General features: G+C 37.8%; 2 protein-coding genes across 2 annotated transcripts; one reads left to right on the top strand and one right to left on the bottom strand.

The window, feature by feature from the left end:
* Positions 1-6897: 6897 nt before the first annotated feature.
* On the bottom strand, positions 6898-7912 carry LOC131314740 (cyclin-dependent protein kinase inhibitor SMR14-like). Its single transcript, XM_058343586.1, has one exon. It carries the CDS (start codon positions 7686-7688, stop codon positions 7077-7079), a length of 612 nt encoding a protein of 203 aa, XP_058199569.1. The 5' UTR covers positions 7689-7912; the 3' UTR covers positions 6898-7076.
* Positions 7913-12677: 4765 nt separating this feature from the next.
* LOC131314738 (actin-like) lies at positions 12678-17710 on the top strand. Its single transcript, XM_058343582.1, has 5 exons — positions 12678-12921; positions 14844-14916; positions 15072-15465; positions 15970-16583; positions 17401-17710. Exons 2-5 carry the CDS (start codon positions 14857-14859, stop codon positions 17464-17466), a joined length of 1134 nt encoding a protein of 377 aa, XP_058199565.1. The 5' UTR covers positions 12678-12921; positions 14844-14856; the 3' UTR covers positions 17467-17710.
* Positions 17711-21237: the final 3527 nt, after the last annotated feature.

Raw genomic sequence — 21237 nt, 5'->3', positions numbered from 1 at the left:
CGCGTGTAATGCAGCACAAGAGTGCACTACAGCAACTCGGATCCGTGATCAAGGGTAGTCTCTGTTAAAAGTAAATGACACTTTTGCCTGCTTGAATGGTAAGCTTTCACATCTAAACAAAAAGAAACGTTAAAAGAGTGTTTTTTTTTTCTCTCATTTTTAACTGGATTCCCATAAAAGATTTTTTTTTCCTCAGTGTAAATTCAAATCAACAGCTACTCTGGAGAATTGTAGCAAAACTACCACAAACTATATTTGAAGATCCACACCAGCAAAAAGCATTTCGAAGAAGGTGCTAACTTCTCACATGTTTAAAGAGTCCGTTGGAATACACTTGTAATAACAAGTGGCTCTTTCACTTGTCACCGGTTGTATTACCGAAGCTATATTCGGTGCCGGTTTTTATTTTTATTTTTTAACCAAAAAAAGGAAGGAGAAGCCATAATTGGTGAATAATTCCGAATGGGATCCGATAAAGAGAAAGAAGTGTGTCACATTTTGGTTGGTGTATGCCAATATCCATATTAGAAAGTCGATCTTTCCTTTCTACTATGATTAAACCTTTTACTTCGGTCCAAAGGCCCTTCTTTCTGTCTTCATTCGGTCCAACCCCTTTTTACCCGCAGGGCCCACATGCTCTAATCAAACCAGAGATAATTGAGGATCTTGCCCTAATCAAGCTAGCTCCTAGTACTCCAGTATTTACTCCCAACATTTCATTAGGGTAATGATATAGGGAGATAAGAATTTGGACGGGTACTTATATTTAGCGCTGCAAACCAACCGAGCTCTCGCGAGCAGCTTGAGTTTTAAGCTCGTATAGTAAACGATGATCAGTCAAGCTCAACACTCTTAAACTTGATTCGAATCGAAAAAGCTCGGCTCATTTCTATAGGCTCAACTCGTTTATTTAATGAGCTGAGCTCGAACACCATTCAGCTTGTTTGCACCTCGCAATTGTATTCATCTTAATTGTCTATGATAATGACGAGAGGTTTATGAAAATTAAGGAACTATAATAACCCATTTGGTGCAGCTATTATGACAAGAAGTAGTAGGAGTAGTTTTCCAAAAGTGCTAAAAGTATCCCATCCGTCCTATAAAGTTAGTTCCCTACGAAATTACATGTAATTTCCAAAAGTTTAAAATAATGTATTTACCGAAATATTTTTTTGATTTTTTTACACCATTCAAACGATCTCATCTAGATTTATCAAGCAAGATCTATATTGTACAAAAAATTATTTCGGTAAATACATTATTTTTAAATTTGAAAATTGCACATAATTTCGTAGGAGACTAACTTTACGGGATGAAGAGTACTTTTTTTTTTTTGGATCCGTGGACAAAGAAGAGAGTATTTAATAAGCTTTTTTTCATCACTAAAGGGCCTTTTTTTCCTTCACAAAATACAAATGGAAAGAAAGAAGTTCCTTTTAACACTTTTAGTACTTGTAGTGCTTTTGGAAAACTACCCCGTAAAAGTAAAAATTCATTAGAATGACAGTAATAGTCACGAAATAGATGACATCTTTTTGTAAGAAGAAAAACTTGTCCCGTTCATTGCACTTAACCCTTTCTCTCCTAGAAATCAAGATTTAGATAATACACCACCAAGCTGGTAATATTGGATATTGGCGTCAAAAGCAATTCAATGGACAAGAAAATTTTAAAAAGAAGTATAGACTAATGATTATGATGTTACGTAAAATGTTAGGGAGTAGAAAAAGATTTTAGAGAGAGAGTACATCCCTTCCAGCTAATCTATAAAGGCAATAAACTCAACATGAATTCAACTACTACTATTTCCTTAGCAGATTAATTTGACTGGGCCAAACCTAAAAATAAATAACTTGCATGATTGGGCTGGAAGATGGGCCAGGCTTGCAATTGCTGCAAGAGTAACGTGCATGATTGGGCTAGTAGATGGGTCAGGCTTGCAATTGCTACAAGAGTGGCTGAAAGAATCTACAGTTTGAGCTGTCTATGATTGAATAAACGAGAGAGACAGAGAGAGAGAGAGAGAGACAGAGAGAGGGAAAAACCAGGCCATGATTTATCCTAAACAATAACTTGATGATCCAAAGGGGTTCGATATCGAACCTGTAGGATACAGGCCCATTTTCGCCAGCCCATAGGCATATATATATATAGTAGTAGTAGTATTTTCGAACTTCACCTATCCTCAAGAAAATGTTTTTGTTCTAGTGCTGGGGTCAACCTATAGTGGTGCAGTGACAATATGAGTGGTCCGTCTCGACAATTAATGGTGCAAATTTCATCTTGACAATCGACAGCTTAGATCTACAAAAGCAGAGATGAAGTCTGAACAGCTGATTGTCGAGACAGACAGCTCAGATCACACACTATACTGTAGAAGGCGAATGATTCAAACACCCCAGAATTCTATGGACCTATGAAGTTGAACTTTACCGTAAAGTTCATGCTATCAAATTCAGAGAACCTTTTATCATATTAATACACAGGAAGTTTCTAGTTTTTGTCATTGATTATCGCTGTAGAAAATTTCAACATGGATTTATGCTTCGAGGGTTCATGCACACGGTTTCGATGACATTGATTTGACGTGACATTTTGTCGGTAACTTATTTGCGTCGGGCACATGTTGCTGTCGCAAAAGATGAGCTTATTTGCGTCGGGAGCAACATAGTTGCAAATTGTAGTAGGCCGAACTTAATGTCTCGAACCCCTGTTCAACGAATGCAAACCGAGGCAGCACCATGGGGGTGGCCGTATCCTTGATACTCAGGTTCGGCTACAATCAGAGCCGGGAATGGCCCCCCCACTTATTCGAAGGCTCGGCAAGGAGAAGAGTTTGGCTACCGTCAATACTGTTAATCCCCATTAGTGCCATTCGTCCTTGGCGTCATCTACCTTCAGGCTCGGTTAATGGCGAGGCTCGGCCAACCATGGCACCACGTGTCATCCCACGCGTTGAAACTGCTACGCCAAGAGATAATGTTGAGCACATGCACATGGGTGTGCCAGGCTGCCAACACACACTAAAGACGGTTATCAGATCTTATCGGTGACGTCATAGTGACATCAATCAACCCGTGCAGGGCACATGCCCGTACTTGGAAAGCAAGTCAAGCTGACTCTATAAAAATACCAAGCGAAGCAACCCTAGAGAGGTACATACTACTCAATCCCTAAAACTCTAGTTTCTTGCTTTACTTTCTGCACATTCTCATCCTCTCGCCGGACTGTCTTGTCGGACAACCTCAGCTAAGTTTTAGTCGTGCGTTTACTGTGCAAGTTAGGACAAAACGGCTAAAAAACTTTTGAACCAATCGAAGAGGAACTCAGATCAAGAATAACAGACCACACACAAATGGTTGTATTTCTTCGACGACATTTACAATTGTTGCAAATACGTCAACGCAAAAGGCCTTTATTCTTGTAGTGCGTTTAAAATTTCCACATTTAAAAGTTCCTTCACCGAATCGCAGTACAACTTCAGTCTCTTATGGTTATGTCAACCAAAATTACGTACTAAAAACATAATGCGATGAGTGGCTTTAATGCAACAACCTGATTTGAGTCATACTACGGATTAATTATTACATCTGTGCACTGTGATCACATATAGGATTTTGTAAAACATGGCGGCTTGCAGTAGATCGGTAATATCATTCACTATATCGCGTATGCCGGTAATTGCGTGATACTATGTATGTTGCCTTCATATTTGTATCAATCGTTTGCGCTATGATTATTTATGTTTTTTCTCCATTAGAATAGTTGGGGAAAAACTTTGAAAAATTAGTCAAAGCACATACACCACAAACAATGCACGAGAAACAATCAAAGTAACGAATGCTAACGGAAAACAAATGAGATTTTTATGTGGTTTTTCTAGTTGTTTGAGGGAGTACTAGATGATGCTCATATATACCAATTTTCACTATGTATCGGATGAACAATAAGTGTACAGATTATATCAACTACGTCTATATGTATATATATACACAAACATATATATACAGTCAGTCTCAAATGAGGGAGTCCTTATTTTAGTTAAAATGCGGACCTCCTCATTTCTCCCATTTTCCGATCAAATTTCGATGATCCAAGCCGCTCAATGTGTTCAGAACGTGATTTTAAGGGTACCCGCGAGAAATCGGCAAAAAAAATGACCAGGAAGGGCTTCATCCGAGCAGTTTTTGTTTGAACCGTTCGATAAAAAACAAACAAAAACTGCTCGGATGAAGCCTTTCCCGGTCATTTTTTTTGCTGATTTCTCGCGGGTACCCTTAAAATCACGTTCTGAACACATTGAGCGGCTCGGATCATCGAAATTCAATCGATAAAGGGAGGTCCGCATTTTATTAAAATGAGGTGGTCCTTACGGGAGACGGACTGCATATATATATATATTTCTATATTAAAGTTCACATTACTAATTTACTAGCACCTATAACATCATTGCGACCTGACCAGACAAATCAAACCCCGATGTAGTTAGCGGAGTGACAATCCAAAACTGAATCTAAGCTTCATAAACCCAACAGAAAATAAACATGCTGAAAAAAATTAATTTGCCTAGGGTAGAAGGCAAGGCCAACTTCATGATGAAATAAAACAATAATATGAGAAATAAATAAGATGTATTTAGTGCTGTTCAAGTCGAGACGTCCAGATTTTGGCTAAAATCCGGACCTCAATCTCAGCCGTTGGATTGTGTTTTTAATGGTCTGGATCTGCAAAAGATTTATGACCGGTTATAAACTTATAAACCATTTATTACCGGTTATAAATCATCCGCAGATCCGGACCATTGAAAACACAATCCAACGGCTTAGAGCAAAAATCCGAACCTTAGCTAAAATCCGGATGTCCTGACTTGATCAGTTGCGTGTGTGTATATATATATATATATATATATATATATATATATATATATATATATATATATATATATATATATATATATATATATATATATATGCTTGTAAATCATAAGAAATCTATATATGTCCGCTAGCTTCTCGTGGGAAACAAGGTAATCTCTCCCCACAAGATCTGTTTCCTACGGTGATCAAACTTGCATTTATTTTTTAATTTGTTGGCCTCATGTGATAAAAAGGTTAGATCCACATGAAAAGGTAGATGTCTTAGCTGCGAAAGATAAATAGTTAAACCCAGAACCATAATTAAGTACTACTGGAAAGTGCCAATAACGTAATTAAGCAGGGAAAAAATAAATAAATAAATAAATTACTGTTTATGTGAATTAAGTTCCCTTTATGGGTTTTTCACAGAATTTTAGGCCCACTTTATCGCTAGCTTATTCGCAGAGAATATACCTCGTGCATGGTTTTCATTACCTTAGTGGTGAAAACAATGAAGGATGTTCGCATCTCTTTGGTAAAATCACCATAAACTATGTCTGATCGATCCCAGCAATATTCAAAAGTCAATGCAATTATGCAAACAAGTTCTCCTCATCCCAGAGAGAGAGAGAGAGAGAGAGAGAGGGTTCTTTTACTTTTTGTTAGTGCAAGTCCACCGATGAGCATGTAGGCCAAAGCGAAAATTTGGCATGCAGAATATATGAAAATGTGGTGTTCCACCTGTAAGCCGATTAGAAGCTACTGTCAAAAAATAATAAAATCAATTTTGCCGTTAAATTTGACAACTTTGATTTTTGCCAAGTTTGTTTTATCATGCGATCGAGCCAATATATAGATTTGCTTTGAACAAATGAGATGAATTTAATCTAATCCGAAAATTTGATATTTTTTTTGACTTTTTATGACTAATTGTGTCACCCTAACATTATTGAAGAGAGTCTTAGATGGAGCTGGAAACCTGGAAAGGTAAAATTGAACATCTTAGTCATTTTATTTTTGTCGTAAAATATCCTTTGATTTAATTGGAGTTGTGATTACTTGAATTTAAGATGAAACGGTAAAAGGAGAAATTCATAGGACCTTTGTCTTTTGACTTTCAAGATGGAAACAATTTGAGATACTACTTTTCTTTTAATAGACCAATTAAAATAAAGCAGAGGGAGGGTCAAGCCTTGGGACTTAGAAATTTGCTCACTTCTAAGGTATTGGGTTCGGAGCCTTTTAGCTGCCATCAACTTCTTTTGGTTAGAAATTTGCTCACTTCTAAGGTATTGGGTTCGGAGCCTTTTAGCTGCTATCAACTTCTTTTGGTTCAATCTATACAGAACATTGTTCTGGCTTTAATTGGGTACCCTGTAAGTGAGATTAGTCCTTCAGAATGTGTTGAGGTGTATGTAATCAAGCCCGGACACCTAAGTAAGTTATCAAAAATATGATGGAGGTAGTAGAATATAACACAGCTCTAATTTGTTTCCATGCCATAAACTGGCCGGACTCCAAGTTATAAGAAGAAAAAAAAAGCTCTGATTTGTTTCTTGTTTATCATGGTAAAAAAACTAGTCCCTGTGAAAGGCAATTGCATCCTCCAGATCTCCTGTAGTGTACTCCCCTCCCTATAGGATAAATTCGGATTGTTCATCTCGACAATCAATAGTTCAAATATATTCGTTAACTTTTACCGATCAAAATTAGCAAATATATCTGAACCATTAATTATCGAGATGGACGATCTGAATCTACTCTGCAAGGTGCACCGTAAGGAGTGCCCTATTGCAAGGCTTTTGCAGAATTCCAAACAACAATGTGGCTAAGAATGTCGTACATGTTGAAACAACTCTAACTGCAGATTCTGATATTCTCATGGTCCGGTGCCGAACACTACCATTACCCAGCATGTGTTTTGCTCTCGATGCATCCGTTATTGAATTTTAATATATATCTCGTTTTTGCCGATTAAAAAAAAAGTTTAAAAACATGCATGACAATTACCAGGAACACAAAAATAAAACAGAAACTCGTGTAAGAAAAAAATCTGGACTTGATAAACAAGAAATTAATTAAGAACAACGTTAATATTATACAACACCACCGATCGCGTCATAAAAGGAATGAATTTCGCGTGGACAACGCTAACCTGTCAATCCACACAACTTCCTTAACATCCAGTACTAATAGTTTTAATTCCACAATTTCGGGCCATTAGTCATTTTGTCTGGCTTTCTTGATCTTACCACCAAAGTCAGCAATAACAGATAGAGGAAACAACGCTTCGACCTCGCTCGAAAAATCGAGCCGAATCCGTCGAGAATCCGCCGCTTTTCTTTTCGCCGATTTGGGCTTCCTCGGTGCAGGTGGACACAAAAGGATCAACGGGATTCTTTGATCCACAGAAGTCGGAGTTGTACACGTGTCGTCACCCTCGCCGTCAGCCGTGAATTCTCCGAGAGACGTTGTTGATGGAGTCTTGATTCTTAATGCAGAAACTAAAGTCTCCTCTTTCTCTTCCTCCCTTCGCTCTTTATCTTGATCCTGTTGTTGGAATTCCGACGTGGGTTTCGACGAGGAATTGGAATCCATTGGAACCAAATTCTTGGAGGAAAACAGCAGGCAATCAGATATACCCATGAACAGAGAAAGGAAGTGAATTGAATTCCGGGTACATGTAGAGAGAGAAGTGGAATAATTAAGATCGGCCGAAACAATGGGGGGAATAAAGAACAAGAAGTACTCGAAAAGCTTGGGAAGTGAGATGTGGGAGGGGAAAAAAAAAAGATGGTGGTTATAGAATTGGTACGTCAAGAATATAATCATCAACCCACCATCTTTTGGATTTGTTTAGTGGCTCGTTTGGATTTTAGCTTTTCTATGGTTGTGGGTAGAGGAGAGAGAGAGAGAGAAGGTGGGGAGGTATTCATATTTCATACCCACTTCGGCGAAGGATCCAATGCATCACATAAACACAAATCTCACGACACTGAAACACAAACACTCTCTCTCTCTCTCTCTCTCTCTCTCTCTCTCTCTCTCCAAGCAATACTAATTAAGGAGTTGTTTGGTTTTTTATTTCCCATCGGTCAGGCATTTATTTAAGATGTATAAATTAATGTGGTATTTGGTATCGCTTTTTCTGATTTCTACGCACTTTGATGCATCAATGCACGTGGTTGGCTACAGCGCTACAATCCTATAATCTGATATTAACAGTTAACTTACTTTTTTGCCTTAATTATATAGATATATTAGAGAGAACGTCCTAACTTCGCTAATGTGTCGTTTGAAATTTCCAGTTCATTGAAAAGTTGCAGGGCGCGACAGGAATGGAAGGGTGATATTGGAATTCTCCGAGTCCGTATGCATGTTCAATGTTTTTGGCAATTTTAGTAGAGGTTCTGGTACATAATTCTTTTAATTACGAGCGTCATTTTGTGATCTCGCCAAATTTTAATGCCTTAAAGTTAATGATTTGGTAAAGTTTCAATTAATGACCCAAGGTTCGGAATGTCAACCTCGTCAAATACTATCTTGTGACTTTTGGGAAAGAAACTTTTGATTGTTGTATGCCTATTTCGTCAAACCCTATCGGTTACACATAAAGTATGTGTTCAGTTCATCGATCCATGTGTATCGAACGGCTTTAGATACATACAGTTGTGATCGAAAGATATATATCTACTCTTTTTTTTGCAGAAATAAAATTCTAGCTAGCTAGCTTGAAATGAAATTTTTCATTAATTATCCGTCCAGAAATATTCTTAATAATTTGGTTCTGTAATACTAGTTTTATCAACTTTTTGTATCCAATCCTTTTGTCCCCGGCCGAAAACACAAAACAGTACTGTATATTGGATCTAGATCGGTACGTAGCTAGATCAGATCAAGAAATCTTGAAACCTTGGATCCGACATGCCAACATCCACAGGATGATGGACGGCTGGGCTGCTGCATTAATGGATGGATCCTAGATGGATATCTCATACATTTTTCTAACGTAGAATATATAAAACTTCTGTGCATGTGGAGTACGTAATTAAGACGCAACAATCATGTTGAATAATGGAGTATATATGTACGTGCCTAGGATTCCTGAGTTAGCGTTGAATATGGGATAGCACTAGCAGAGCAGTTAGAGAGAGAGAGAGAGAGAGAGAGAGAGAGAGAGAGAGAGTATTTGCCAATTTGGTATATATGGTCTCAAGTTTCTCAAACCAGATTGATTGGAATTTGGAGGCTATATCAAGAATTCGTTACTTCTCTCTCTCCTCTCCTTGTCTCGTGAATTAAAGGATTGACAACGAAATTTATGGGTACCACACAATAGTCATTAGAAGAATCAATTGGGAAAATAGTTGCGTCTTGAATATTCTTCTTTTTTCTTTTTTTACGCGGTAGTATAGGACGGAACGCGTTCACAACATTATTCTTGTGAATCAAATCACGTCATTTGAAAGAGACTTTTGTTCGGTTCGTGCTTTGGTGAGGCGGTAGAAATCTACGAGTTGAGTAATCTCTTTGAATTCGCCGGTTTGGAGTCCGTATGGTCGCCATCGCTTTCACTACTTTGGCACTAAAGAGCACTAGATTTATGGGCGAATTTCAAACAATATTTTGGAAAAAGGGGGGACCCAACTAGATTGCTTGGATTTCATTTCACCATAATGCATGCACATGAAATTAAGTTTTGTACAAGTGTGAACACTACTCCTTGGCTTCTTCTCTAAAGTAGTATATATTCAAGTAACTCAGGACTTTCTTTTCTACTCCTATATTTAAACAGAATCTACGTACCCTGTAGTTTATCTCAGATCATGACTTGTTGCTGCGTTCCTCTGGAATTCTGCAAATTTATCAGCCACATAACCTAATAAAATATTTTTCATGCAAAAATAGTTGATATATATTTAATTGGCCCACAACGTCATAAAATTAGCTCGATTTATTTTGAATTTAGTAGCTTTCAAAGATGGCTCTTATCGGCGAATGTATTTAATTTAAGTAGTCGCCGTCTAGAAACAGAAAAACATACAGGAAACTTACACGTAATAGAGGTAGAACGGCTGAATCCTAACCATGTTATAACCATTGAAGGACTATCTTAATTATTTGTTATTCTTGTCGATTTTTTTTTTTAAAACTTGGTACGGTACTGAAAATAAAATTCTTAGCCTTTTTTAAAAAAAGTATTTTGACAACTGGGTACTGACTGCATGCTTATTTTCATATGGATTAGACTTAAAAGAGGAATTAAGAAAGTACATAGACTTTTATAATAACAATATGGAATATTGTGATACTTTTCTTTTGTAAAAGGACTTACACACACTCTCATGGCCCATAATTGCAGCTCATGCTCATTCTCATGCTTAATGATTTTGCTTCCCCATCTTTCCCATCTCTCATTATTATTATAATAATTACCAATTCCTCACAATCATCTCTCCTCCCCCACTTTCAACTCCCTTGTTTCCTGCCTCCCCATATTACAGTAATTCTTTTTTTTTTGTAATGTTAAGTGCTTCGAGCCAATTTGTGCGCACCTCGAATTAATTCCTACAATTCTTCTACAATCGTTTCACACGCTTTCGTATGGGGTGAGATGGTCCAAGAGTTGCTAGTAAAGAGAATTAAATATGAGACCTTAAGAATGAGCAAACCCCTAAGTGTCAGTCCAAGACGACCCAACTAATCCCTTAGGGGTTTAATTATCCATTTAATCAATCTTGCATAAATAATTTTTCATTTTTTTTAAAAGTTCCTTCCTTCTAACTTTTCGGAATTACCACCTCATTATCACTGTTATCGCATCCCAAGTGCAGAAAACAAAGGCCTGTTTGATAACCGAATTATACCTTACGATTGGACTACCAATTTCAAGGGCTTCCCAAATTCCTGTTTGATAATCAGATTATTACTCCGTTGGGATGATCAGTGAGCTAGGTATTAGGAATTCTTCCTGAGACTTGGTATTCATAATCTAATTCAAGGTGAGTTGATCAAAAAAGACAAAGTTGTCCTCATTTGGTTCTACGACTCTTTTAGGGCTCTTATATGAAAGCTCTATAGCCAAAAAATAATTATGACCCTTTAGGATAAAATGCTCAGAAAAATAGGATCTTCGCATTTATTCAAATGGATTGAAAATTAGAGCACTAATTTTTTTAAGACCGTTTATATATTAAAAATATGATTAAAAAATTAAGAGCTCCAATTTTCAATCCGTTTGAACCAGTGCGAAAATCTTATTTTTCTTATCATTTTATCCAAAAGGATCATAATTAATTTTGACTTTAGGGCTCTCATGTACAAGCCCTAAGATAGTCATAGAACCAAATAAAGTATAAATACTTAATTATGAGAGCCCTAGAGACAAAAATTAATTATGACCCTTTAAGATAAAATGATAAAAAAATAAGATCTTCGCATCAGTTCAGACGGATTGAAAATTGAAGCACTTAATTTTTTAACTATATTTTTAATATATAAACAATTGATGGTTGGCTTTGGTTATTTACTATTTTTTACTCGGTTTGCTTTTGATGCATAGTGCATGGTGTTGTTATCCTTTAGTTTTGGGAAAAGTCAAAAATGAAAATGTATACTATCAATCCAATTCAATCCAATCTTATCCCATGTGAAACAAACGTGATATTAATAATCATATCATCTAATTCCGTGCGAAACAAACATGTAAATTACGTATGCCATCTTCTTACAAATCTGATCTCCTTACGAATCTCCACTCATCTAATACTTTTAACAAACGGGGCCAAAAGGCATCTCGTCATATGGTACTGAATTTCAAAAACCTCGAAGGCAAAAGGAACAGAAACATGATACACTGTGGCTGGCCTGGGTCACATGGCCTGTTTTGATCCAACTGGCTTAACTGGGCCTATTGGCCCGAATTAGCCAAGACGGCCCATTTCATGACCTTGTCTATATCCTCCAAGTTTTGTCAACCAAGAAGCAAATATAGTAGCAAGATTATGAGGGATTTTTAAACTTTCATGCATTTGGTAAAAAAAGGGAAACCCTAGAAGGACCATTCCATAATCGAGGTCTTCGAGATCGTCTAGCTGCATGTCGTCGGTTCAATTTTTTAGGATATTTATAAACTTGACTTTGAATTGAGCACCTTGACTCCTCTTTTTAGGGAATGGATTGATATTCAACTGTTAAAGTTGACACGACACTCCAACTTTTTTATTTTTAATTTTAAAAAAAGAAGTAGAATGTCAACATATTTTAATTGTGTTAAATCTTGACTTCTCTGTATGTTATTTTAGCTTTTGCTCCGTTCTTGGTGTGTCATCTCTCAAAGACAAAACAGCAGTAGTTACATCAGAAAATTGGACAGCTTCTTGAACTGCGACAAGAAATGTGCCAAGCCATTTTTCTACTACCCCCACTAGTCTTGATGGTGCGGCTATGAAAACGCTTTTTGCCAAAAACCTTATTAGGCCCATTTTGATTGGGCCGGTCTTAAAAACTGTAGATGCTAAAAGGCCATTTTGAAATTGGTCGATAAAGTTGAGGGGTAATTCAGTACTTTGACAGTTTGACATCTCTGACAAATGGAGCCGGGATGCTGCCAAACAACACTGTCAAGCGGTGCTGAGTGGCATCCGACCGTTTATCTCGGTACGGATAGCTCGAATTGAATATGAACGCATATAGATCTGAATCGTCCATTACTCAGCCAATATCTAAGCCGTCAATTGTTAAGATGAACAATCGGATCAACTGCTCGGCACCTTTTCGGCAGGGGTACTTGGGAGCATCGACAAGAGGCCATGTTGAAGAACAGAACAGCTGTATTTTCGGAAGCCCTCTTTCGAGAGTGCTGGGCGGGACAAGTGTTGCGCGGGATTCCAGTCCCAAGATTGGAATTAGCGGGCGCCCAAAATTATAGACACGAAATTCGGTCAAGGGCACATTCTACATTTAAAGCGAATTTGGTCCTCATTTGGGCGTTGGTTTCATTTCCCCCTTTCGAATTCGCACTTCCCTACCACCGTGGGCGGGCAGCTGAACATCGTAACTCGAGGTCACCTCTCTCTCTCTCTCTCTCTCTCTCTCTCTCTCTCTCTCGTTGATTTCGTAATCATGATTGATGTACATTCGCATATAGTATGTACTTAAGATCTGGATTTGCCTCTTTCTTTTTGAAATGTCGATGTTTTTTGGCTTGGATTTGGTGATATTTCATGAAAGGTGTTAGTGTAGATTCTGGGAGATCTAACATACAGAAGTATCACCGTTTACACGGACTGTTTTGGTTTGGGGCTTAGTAGGTTTTGTTGTTTGCGTTGGGTTACGGGTCTAAACACCCGGATCCTTCTGGTCTTGTTATTTGCTTTGTACACAGATCACATTCTGCTCGATTTGTGTTTTGAGAAATGCTCTTTAGTTGTATTTGGAGGAAGTATGGACATATTGGGAAACTCCATTTGTTTGTATATACTGGATAATGTACCGAATCCCTTGGTGTAATGTACACGAATGTGGCACCCGTAACAGAGGAATTATCTGGATCCAGGAGGAATTGGATGCTATGGAAAATGTTACTTGGTGTGGGCTCTCATGTTTGGACAATGTTGTTATTCGGTGGTTTGGTGATGAAATTGCATCTGAATTTCTTTCTGGATAGTGCATTTTGAAGTTCATGAAGAAATTATAATCATACATTAGGAAATCAAAGCTAAAGGGTTGCGTTGTGCGTAACTGGGTTGGCCTTTCGTGATTTGTATAGCATTTCCATGCATTTTTCCTGTGGCCATCACAGATTCTCATCAGTTGCAAGTTCTGCATGATGCAAAGGTAGTGTCTTTAATTTGATGGATAACTGTTTGAGGATGCATGTAGTCAAGTGGCTTTTTCGTGTTGCACTATGGCACTAGCAAAATTTTAGTTTCATACATAATTTTTGTCTGTGAAGCGTGGATTCGGATATCGTACGGTATATCATGTGATTCATAACCATCAGGTAATGCCTATTGTGAAATGCATATGTACCATATTCGTATCCATGTATCGTACTGGTATGATGTTATAACTTATGAATGTCCAATTTTTATGTTTGGATATAAATAAGACGTAGTACTGGTTCATAACATAGTTGTAGCAAACTCTGTCTCTTTGTTTAACTTCCAAATTTCCAAAGCTTCAAACTACTCAATCTCGCACTGTATTAAGCATTCTTAAATTTGACTAACTACAATTCTTCTTATGGAGTATGCACAGTGTAAATTGTTACCTCGTACTTCTCCAAACAATAATATTGTAGTGTTGCCCAAGATGTTTAATCTCTCAACTTCAAGAAATGTTAAATTCGTGATGTAGAAAATCTGGAAAGATTTAAGTGCTCTTCTATGGGATCACAAAAAATGAATCTCAACTTATAAACATGGTTACGTGTTTGTTATTTTTGCCTTCAATCTGGCTCATAACAAGAATCAATCTAAAGCACAAGGTTCGAGACTGTTGATGAAGTAGTGATTTGGACTTTTGCGGTAAAGCCTTGTGATGAGTTATTTGTCTTTGACCTATGCAATCATGAACCGTGTAGTTTTCACAGACTTTGCTGCAACGAATTACTAAGGACTTTTATTATGTGCATAAAAACCAAAGAATGAAGTAGCAGTTGGAAAGCTTGCATGTGGGTGTGTGCAATAAGATGTGCGTTCTGAAAGTCCAAACATAAAAACTAAAGTTGCAACAATTGGCATGGAATTGATGACGAACATGATTTTCCATCTATTTAAGACAATTGTCAGTAGTGCTTGCTGGTGTTTGATGGTGGAGAGTAGGAAGATCTATTTCACCAAAGAGACCACTCAACAGGTTAACGATCTCCGTTATAGTTAAGATTTTAAGAGAACTTTTGTGTGCTCTCTATTTTTCTTCACTTCGTATATTTCCCTTTGTAGCTATGTTACTTCCTGATTTGACACAGTTTAATTTCTTCAGCTGTTGATACAAGATGGCAGATGCTGAGGATATTCAGCCACTCGTCTGCGATAATGGGACAGGAATGGTTAAGGTACCAACTAAGGACAAATTTTGCTGGAAACTTATTGATGAATCCTGTATTGACTTATCCTCTTTTTTTTTTTTGGTCTGTGTGTGAAATAGGAAACATCTGCACTTGCTTATCTTTCTATTTCTTGTTTCCTCTGAGCATTTTTGTTTCCTTAGGCTGGATTCGCTGGAGATGATGCTCCAAGGGCTGTATTTCCTAGCATTGTTGGCCGCCCGCGTCACACTGGTGTGATGGTTGGCATGGGCCAGAAAGATGCATATGTTGGGGACGAGGCTCAGTCTAAGCGTGGTATCTTAACACTGAAGTACCCCATCGAGCATGGTATTGTGAGCAACTGGGATGACATGGAAAAGATCTGGCATCACACTTTCTATAATGAACTCCGTGTAGCCCCAGAGGAGCACCCTGTTCTACTCACTGAAGCACCTCTCAACCCAAAGGCTAATCGTGAAAAAATGACCCAAATCATGTTTGAGACCTTCAACGCTCCAGCCATGTATGTAGCCATCCAGGCTGTTCTGTCACTTTATGCCAGTGGTCGTACAACTGGTAAGCATTTTTATGATTTTACTACCGTGGAATCTGGTTGAATGGATGACATACGTGGTTTTGACAGGATAAGTATGTGAATGGATACTTAAATATCCTATGCTACATGTTTAGATTCATAATTTAGGATCAACTAAATTAAAATTTGATTTGAAAGGTGTTGTATGATTCTCAAGTATAACTCATCCCTGTAATTTGTCAGTTTTGGACCCGATGGAATTGACTGCTCAAAAGTCTCTTTTGTTGAACTTCTATTTAACAAACGGTTCATACATTACATATCAATGTGTTTTATCCTGTGACCACACTTGGAGTTTTTATTGTTCTTCCAATCAGTTCCAATGTATCTCATCCCTGTAACCAGCCTTTGGCTTGGAGCTCATGGATTGACTGAAAGGTTCTTAGTCTACTTCGGGCAATTGAGATTTAAGTGTTATTCTACTCAATTGCAGTACATAGAAAAATTCATGCTTTACAAATGCCGTGCCGCTTGGTTTTCCACAGGTATTGTATTGGACTCTGGAGATGGTGTGAGCCACACAGTCCCCATCTATGAGGGGTACGCCCTCCCTCATGCTATCCTACGTCTTGACTTAGCTGGCCGTGACCTTACTGATGCCCTCATGAAAATCCTCACTGAGCGTGGGTACTCTTTCACCACCACAGCCGAGCGTGAAATCGTGAGGGACATGAAGGAGAAATTAGCATACATCGCCCTGGACTATGAGCAAGAATTGGAAACTTCCAAAACCAATTCTTCTGTGGAGAAGAGCTACGAGCTGCCCGATGGGCAGGTGATTACCATTGGGGCGGAGCGTTTCCGTTGCCCAGAAGTCCTTTTCCAACCGTCCATGATTGGAATGGAGGCCGCAGGTATCCATGAAACCACGTACAACTCCATCATGAAGTGTGACGTGGATATTAGGAAGGATCTTTATGGGAACATTGTTCTCAGTGGTGGGTCCACCATGTTCCCGGGCATTGCTGATAGAATGAGCAAGGAAATTACTGCTTTGGCCCCTAGTAGCATGAAAATAAAGGTGGTCGCTCCGCCAGAGAGAAAGTACAGTGTGTGGATTGGAGGCTCCATCCTTGCATCCCTAAGCACCTTCCAACAGGTTTGTCCCTCTATATATGATGATGATCACTGCCTATAATCGAGAAGAATGTCATGTGTATGAGTGGCATGCATGTCAGTAACATAACATAACATAACATACAGAAGAAGAATATAGAATGCATTGGGCATTGCGTTATTTCACCCTGATAATCTGAAGTTTTATTACCATCATATCACCAAGATTGTTACTTCTTGTTTTCTCAAACATTTCAATTTTTGGAAATGGTTTGGATGCATTTGTTTCTGTGGAGTCCACTTTTCCTTGGAGTAGCTATATTTTGGTCATTTTGGCTCCGTTTGTTTGGGCGTAAAATATTTTCCAGTAAATTGTTTTACCTATTTTCCGGCGTTTAGTTGTGTAAAAAATTGTGAAAACATTTTCCATCAATTGGATGAAAATGACTTACCTTTAAATCTTCCGTAAGTTATTTTCCTCAATGAACCTGTTGCCTTCTATTGCAATTCTCATTGCTCAGTTTCCTCGATCGTCAGTTCTGATTCACGTTCAATTCCAATATTCTTAGATCTCTCTACCGTTTAAGCCCCCCTTCTCTCTCTATACTATTTTGTTGATTTCTAAAAATATTTTCAAGTGCCAATCAAACACCGAAAAATAAAAGTTTGAAATTTGTTTTCTGAAAAAACATTTTACATTGAAAACAAACGGAGCCTTCATGTTTAATTCAGAAAATTGTGCACAGATAGCCAGCATTGCATTGCCATGATATTTCTTAAGCCTGCATCTGCCACTGTATCTGAATTGCTTTTTCTCGTATCTCATTTCCCCATTTTAACGGAATCCAAAACGTATGCAGATGTGGATTGCAAAGGCAGAGTACGATGAATCTGGCCCGTCCATTGTGCACAGGAAATGCTTCTAATTCTGAATTGCGTGATGAGGAAGATGTGTAATATTCCGTTCCTGCCAAAGAAGTTGCTGCTTGCAAGATCTTACTCTACCTTTGTTTTTGTTTAGTTTTGGTGTCGTTTTGTCGTTGGTAAGAAGACCCAAAGAGCTGTGGCAGGATGATAGTCGAATTTGAGCATTGTCAATTTTCCGTGGACATCTGTCTAAAAGTTTTCCCTTGAAAGTTAATTCAAAACTATCAGCAATTTAATCTGTAACTCGTGATTTTATTGGCTTTCAACCTATTGCTATTTCTTCGTATTCGATTAGAACATATTTTTCCCCATCAGATAGACAAGTCACAGTGTCTGTCTGAGTTACTGCTACAAAACACTAAACGCGATGGTCTGACTCAACACGGTGAAGTATCGATTTTCAAGCATTTTACGTGGGTTAACTTCTGTAAATTGAAATTCTTCGGAACTAGGAATACGTTTATAGTTCAAAATTATTCGGAACTAGAAATAATTCCATGTTATTGTTCGAAATTATTCAGAACTGGGAATACGTTATGAAAGTTCGCCGTAGGTTCAATGCTATTTCCAGGAAGTTTGGCCTATTGGATATTCGGATATAGTTGAATATATACGCGGTACTCTTGGCAAAACGAGAATTGGATACTACTACTGTGATACACGATTAGTCTATTCTTCCGACTCTAAATCAGTAAACACGTTGATTCTAACTTGTTTGGTGAAGCTGAGAATACGACGAACTAGTTTTCAATCAGGCCTTTTTCTTCATAGTACTGCTGTCATCTTCAATGGAATGTGTGTCTCTTTCGAATGATGTTTCCGCGTTGCATTTAAAACTTTTGCCAGAGACTGCCAAATTTGAAAAAAAAAATTGAATTCGTTGCTCGGGTCATCTTCTCAATGTCACCTTTTGAGTCAGGGATGGAACCATGATTTTGTAAGCGCAGGGGGACTATGATAACAAGATTTTGAAATTTCAAGATTCGGAAAACTAATACTCTGTGAGTAGTTTGTTTGGTTTAGCTTTTGAGAAAAGTTTTTTGGGTAATCAGTAGAGAGAGAGAGAGAGAGAAAGAGAGAAATGAGATTAATAATTGAAGAAAAAACTTACGAGAGATCAGGAACAGAGAGAAGAATTGGATTTTGGGACACAAACGAACACATTCTTAAATAATTTAAATGTTTAAACAACACCCAATACATAATATAATTCTTAACAAACAAAAAAAATACAACTAATATTAATGTTAAAATTTGAAGGAAACAAAAAACCCGAAACAATGCGGGGGCGTGGCCGCCATGCGCCCTTAAGTAGATCCGTCTCTGTAATTTGAGCAATTGTATTACTAGCTGAGATTTGAGAATGATATCAAAACCAAAATAATCTCTTTAATTGGAGAATGGTTAAGGGATCCCCGTTGTATATATCCTGAAAAATTCTTTATCTAAATTCGATTGAGTTAATTTTTTATAGAATCACTTAGAAAAACATTTTTTTTTAAAATAAAATAAACAATTTCGATTATCACCCGAAGCAAGCCCCACGGAAATTGTATGTGCATGATGAGTGGCCCTAGTCTTTGCCTAGCTTGGAGCATCTCTTAGGAGAATGATACCCCCACCGCGGTTCCCCACCGCACGCACGCCGGGCCCACTCCAGCCACCGGACGGCCGATCCGATCCGTCCAAAAATTCTATAAAAAAAAACCGAGTGGGTTTGCGCGAGAATCAATGACATCCGACATGTGTAAGTACTCGAACCAATCTTCCATCTTTTAACGGCTCGGATCTCTGATTTTTGAAAGTTCGGATCGAGCATCTACATACGTCGGATGCCGTTGATTCTCGTACGGGCCCACTCGTTTTTTTTTATAGAATTTTTGGACGGATCGGATCAGCCGTCCGGTAGCCGGAGTGAGCCCTACATGCATGCGGTGGACGGTTCGGTGGAGGAACCGCGGTGGGGGTATCATTCTCCATCTCTTAAGCCTCGGTTTCTTTTTTTAGCTGGGCGACAGCCTACAGCCAGGGTATATCGTACCATTGTCTGGTTTTTTTGGGTCAGGCATTAGAAGAATCTATATTTAAGCCATCCTACCCCTACCCCTTAACGAATATAGAAACTCATTAACCTCAATGCAACCATACAACTGTTGCACCGACTGTTCAATCGTTTATTAACAGCAATCAAACAAAGCCCTTCCCGAGGGACTTTGGGCACCGACCCGAGCTTCGAAACGTGATTTAAATCGTTCATTTTATAGATCGCTTGAGGCTTATAACTATTCCGTAAAAAATCCAGTTGATCGGATGTAACTTATAAAAAAAAAAAAAAACGGACCAATGCCTTGTTCACTTTATTATTCTAATAAAAAAAAATATATTTCTCAACTCAATCATTACTCTCATTTCTCTCTTCACTCATTATCCAAAAATACTTCTCAAATTACAAACCAAACAAAAGCACAAGTGTTCTGAATTTGTTTATTTGGGAGTACTTGCACACTGCTTTTGGTTTTTGCTCAACCAAACTCTTAACATGCGTAATCTGTTAAGCCCCCAATCAAGTAGCTAGGCTTCAAAACTTTCAACCAACATTTTGAAAATAAAGTTGTAGTATGAAAAGGTCAAGTAAAAAGAAAAAAAATCACTTTCGAAGGGCAAAAGTTTGTGTTTTTAAGCTGTGATTTGTTCTATGATTCCATTGGCTGGATGTTTTTTAATTAAAAGAATCCTTCACTTTTAGAAAGTTTGTTGTTGACCCTTGAGAATGGAATTCTGATCATAAAGGCATTAACTTTGATTTAAGGTTTTGCTTAGTTTAATGTAGGAGTAGTAAAACTTTGATTAATTTGGTTTGGTGGGTTTAGTTAATCTGTCAACCTCCATATGAAATGTGAATCGGCGCCATTCACGCTTAAATATTAATCCTGCTCTGCTGTAGCTTTTACCTCGTTTCTTCTTTTAGAGTCAAGCTTTAGCTCATTGGATCTTTTAATTAGATAGAGATAGAAAAGGGCAGTGATTTTGCCACACCCTTTTTTGATAATGCCACATTCTGTAAGTGTATTTTTTGGTGCAAAAATGCACTTGCAGGGCGTGACATTATCAAAAAAAGGTGTGGTAAACTCATTTCTTGATAGAAGAATGAGACTTTTTAATTTAATAAATAGTGCTAACTCATTAGACAAACTGCCCACAATATTTTGAGATTCAAAGGTACATAAATATGCGGTTTAGTGCTTGGCGGGGGCGGACCCACTTGGGACACGTGGGGTCACATGCCTCCACGCTTTTTAAAAAAAAAAAAAATTACTGTAGTAAAAAAAAGTTAGATATAAATACAAAAAAGTCTCTTATACCATCACAATTCACAAACCATTAGCATGGTGTAGTGGTCATCATAAATTGTGAAAAGTTCTACGGGCAAAGTTTGATTCCCAGGACCTTCCGTCCTTCGTTTTTTTTTCTTTTTTGTTTTACCTCTTTTCTTTATTTTTTTTTATTTCCGTTCTACCTCTTTCCTTTATTTCTCTATTTTTATTCTATCTCTTTTTGTTTTCCTCCCAATCCGCAATATTATGAAAATTTTAAATTTCTAAATTACTATATCTTTTAGTTTACTTGCTCTTAACTTTGGCATTAATCTTACGGTTGCCACCGCGACAGTTGAAATGATATTTTCAGCCTGAATATTGTAAGAAATCGATTGCGGAATAGAATGAGTGATCAATATTTAATGGTTAAACGATAATTTAGTGGTATACATA

Source organism: Rhododendron vialii, chromosome 13a (genome assembly GCF_030253575.1).
Source record: "Rhododendron vialii isolate Sample 1 chromosome 13a, ASM3025357v1".
In the NCBI taxonomy this organism is placed as follows: Eukaryota; Viridiplantae; Streptophyta; class Magnoliopsida; order Ericales; family Ericaceae; genus Rhododendron; species Rhododendron vialii.
The sequence above is the reverse complement of the archived record's forward strand: the minus strand, read 5'-3'. Positions and strand labels throughout refer to the sequence as shown.

Bases quoted from the DNA above. Each gene is read 5' to 3' on its own strand.
- LOC131314740 (XM_058343586.1), bottom strand. From the start codon at position 7,688: ATGATTATATTCTTGACGTACCAATTCTATAACCACCATCTTTTTTTT.
- LOC131314738 (XM_058343582.1), top strand. From the start codon at position 14,857: ATGGCAGATGCTGAGGATATTCAGCCACTCGTCTGCGATAATGGGACA. The intron at 15,466-15,969 runs GTAAGCATTTTT...GGTTTTCCACAG, and splicing joins TGCCAGTGGTCGTACAACTG to GTATTGTATTGGACTCTGGA. The intron at 16,584-17,400 runs GTTTGTCCCTCT...AAACGTATGCAG, and splicing joins CCCTAAGCACCTTCCAACAG to ATGTGGATTGCAAAGGCAGA.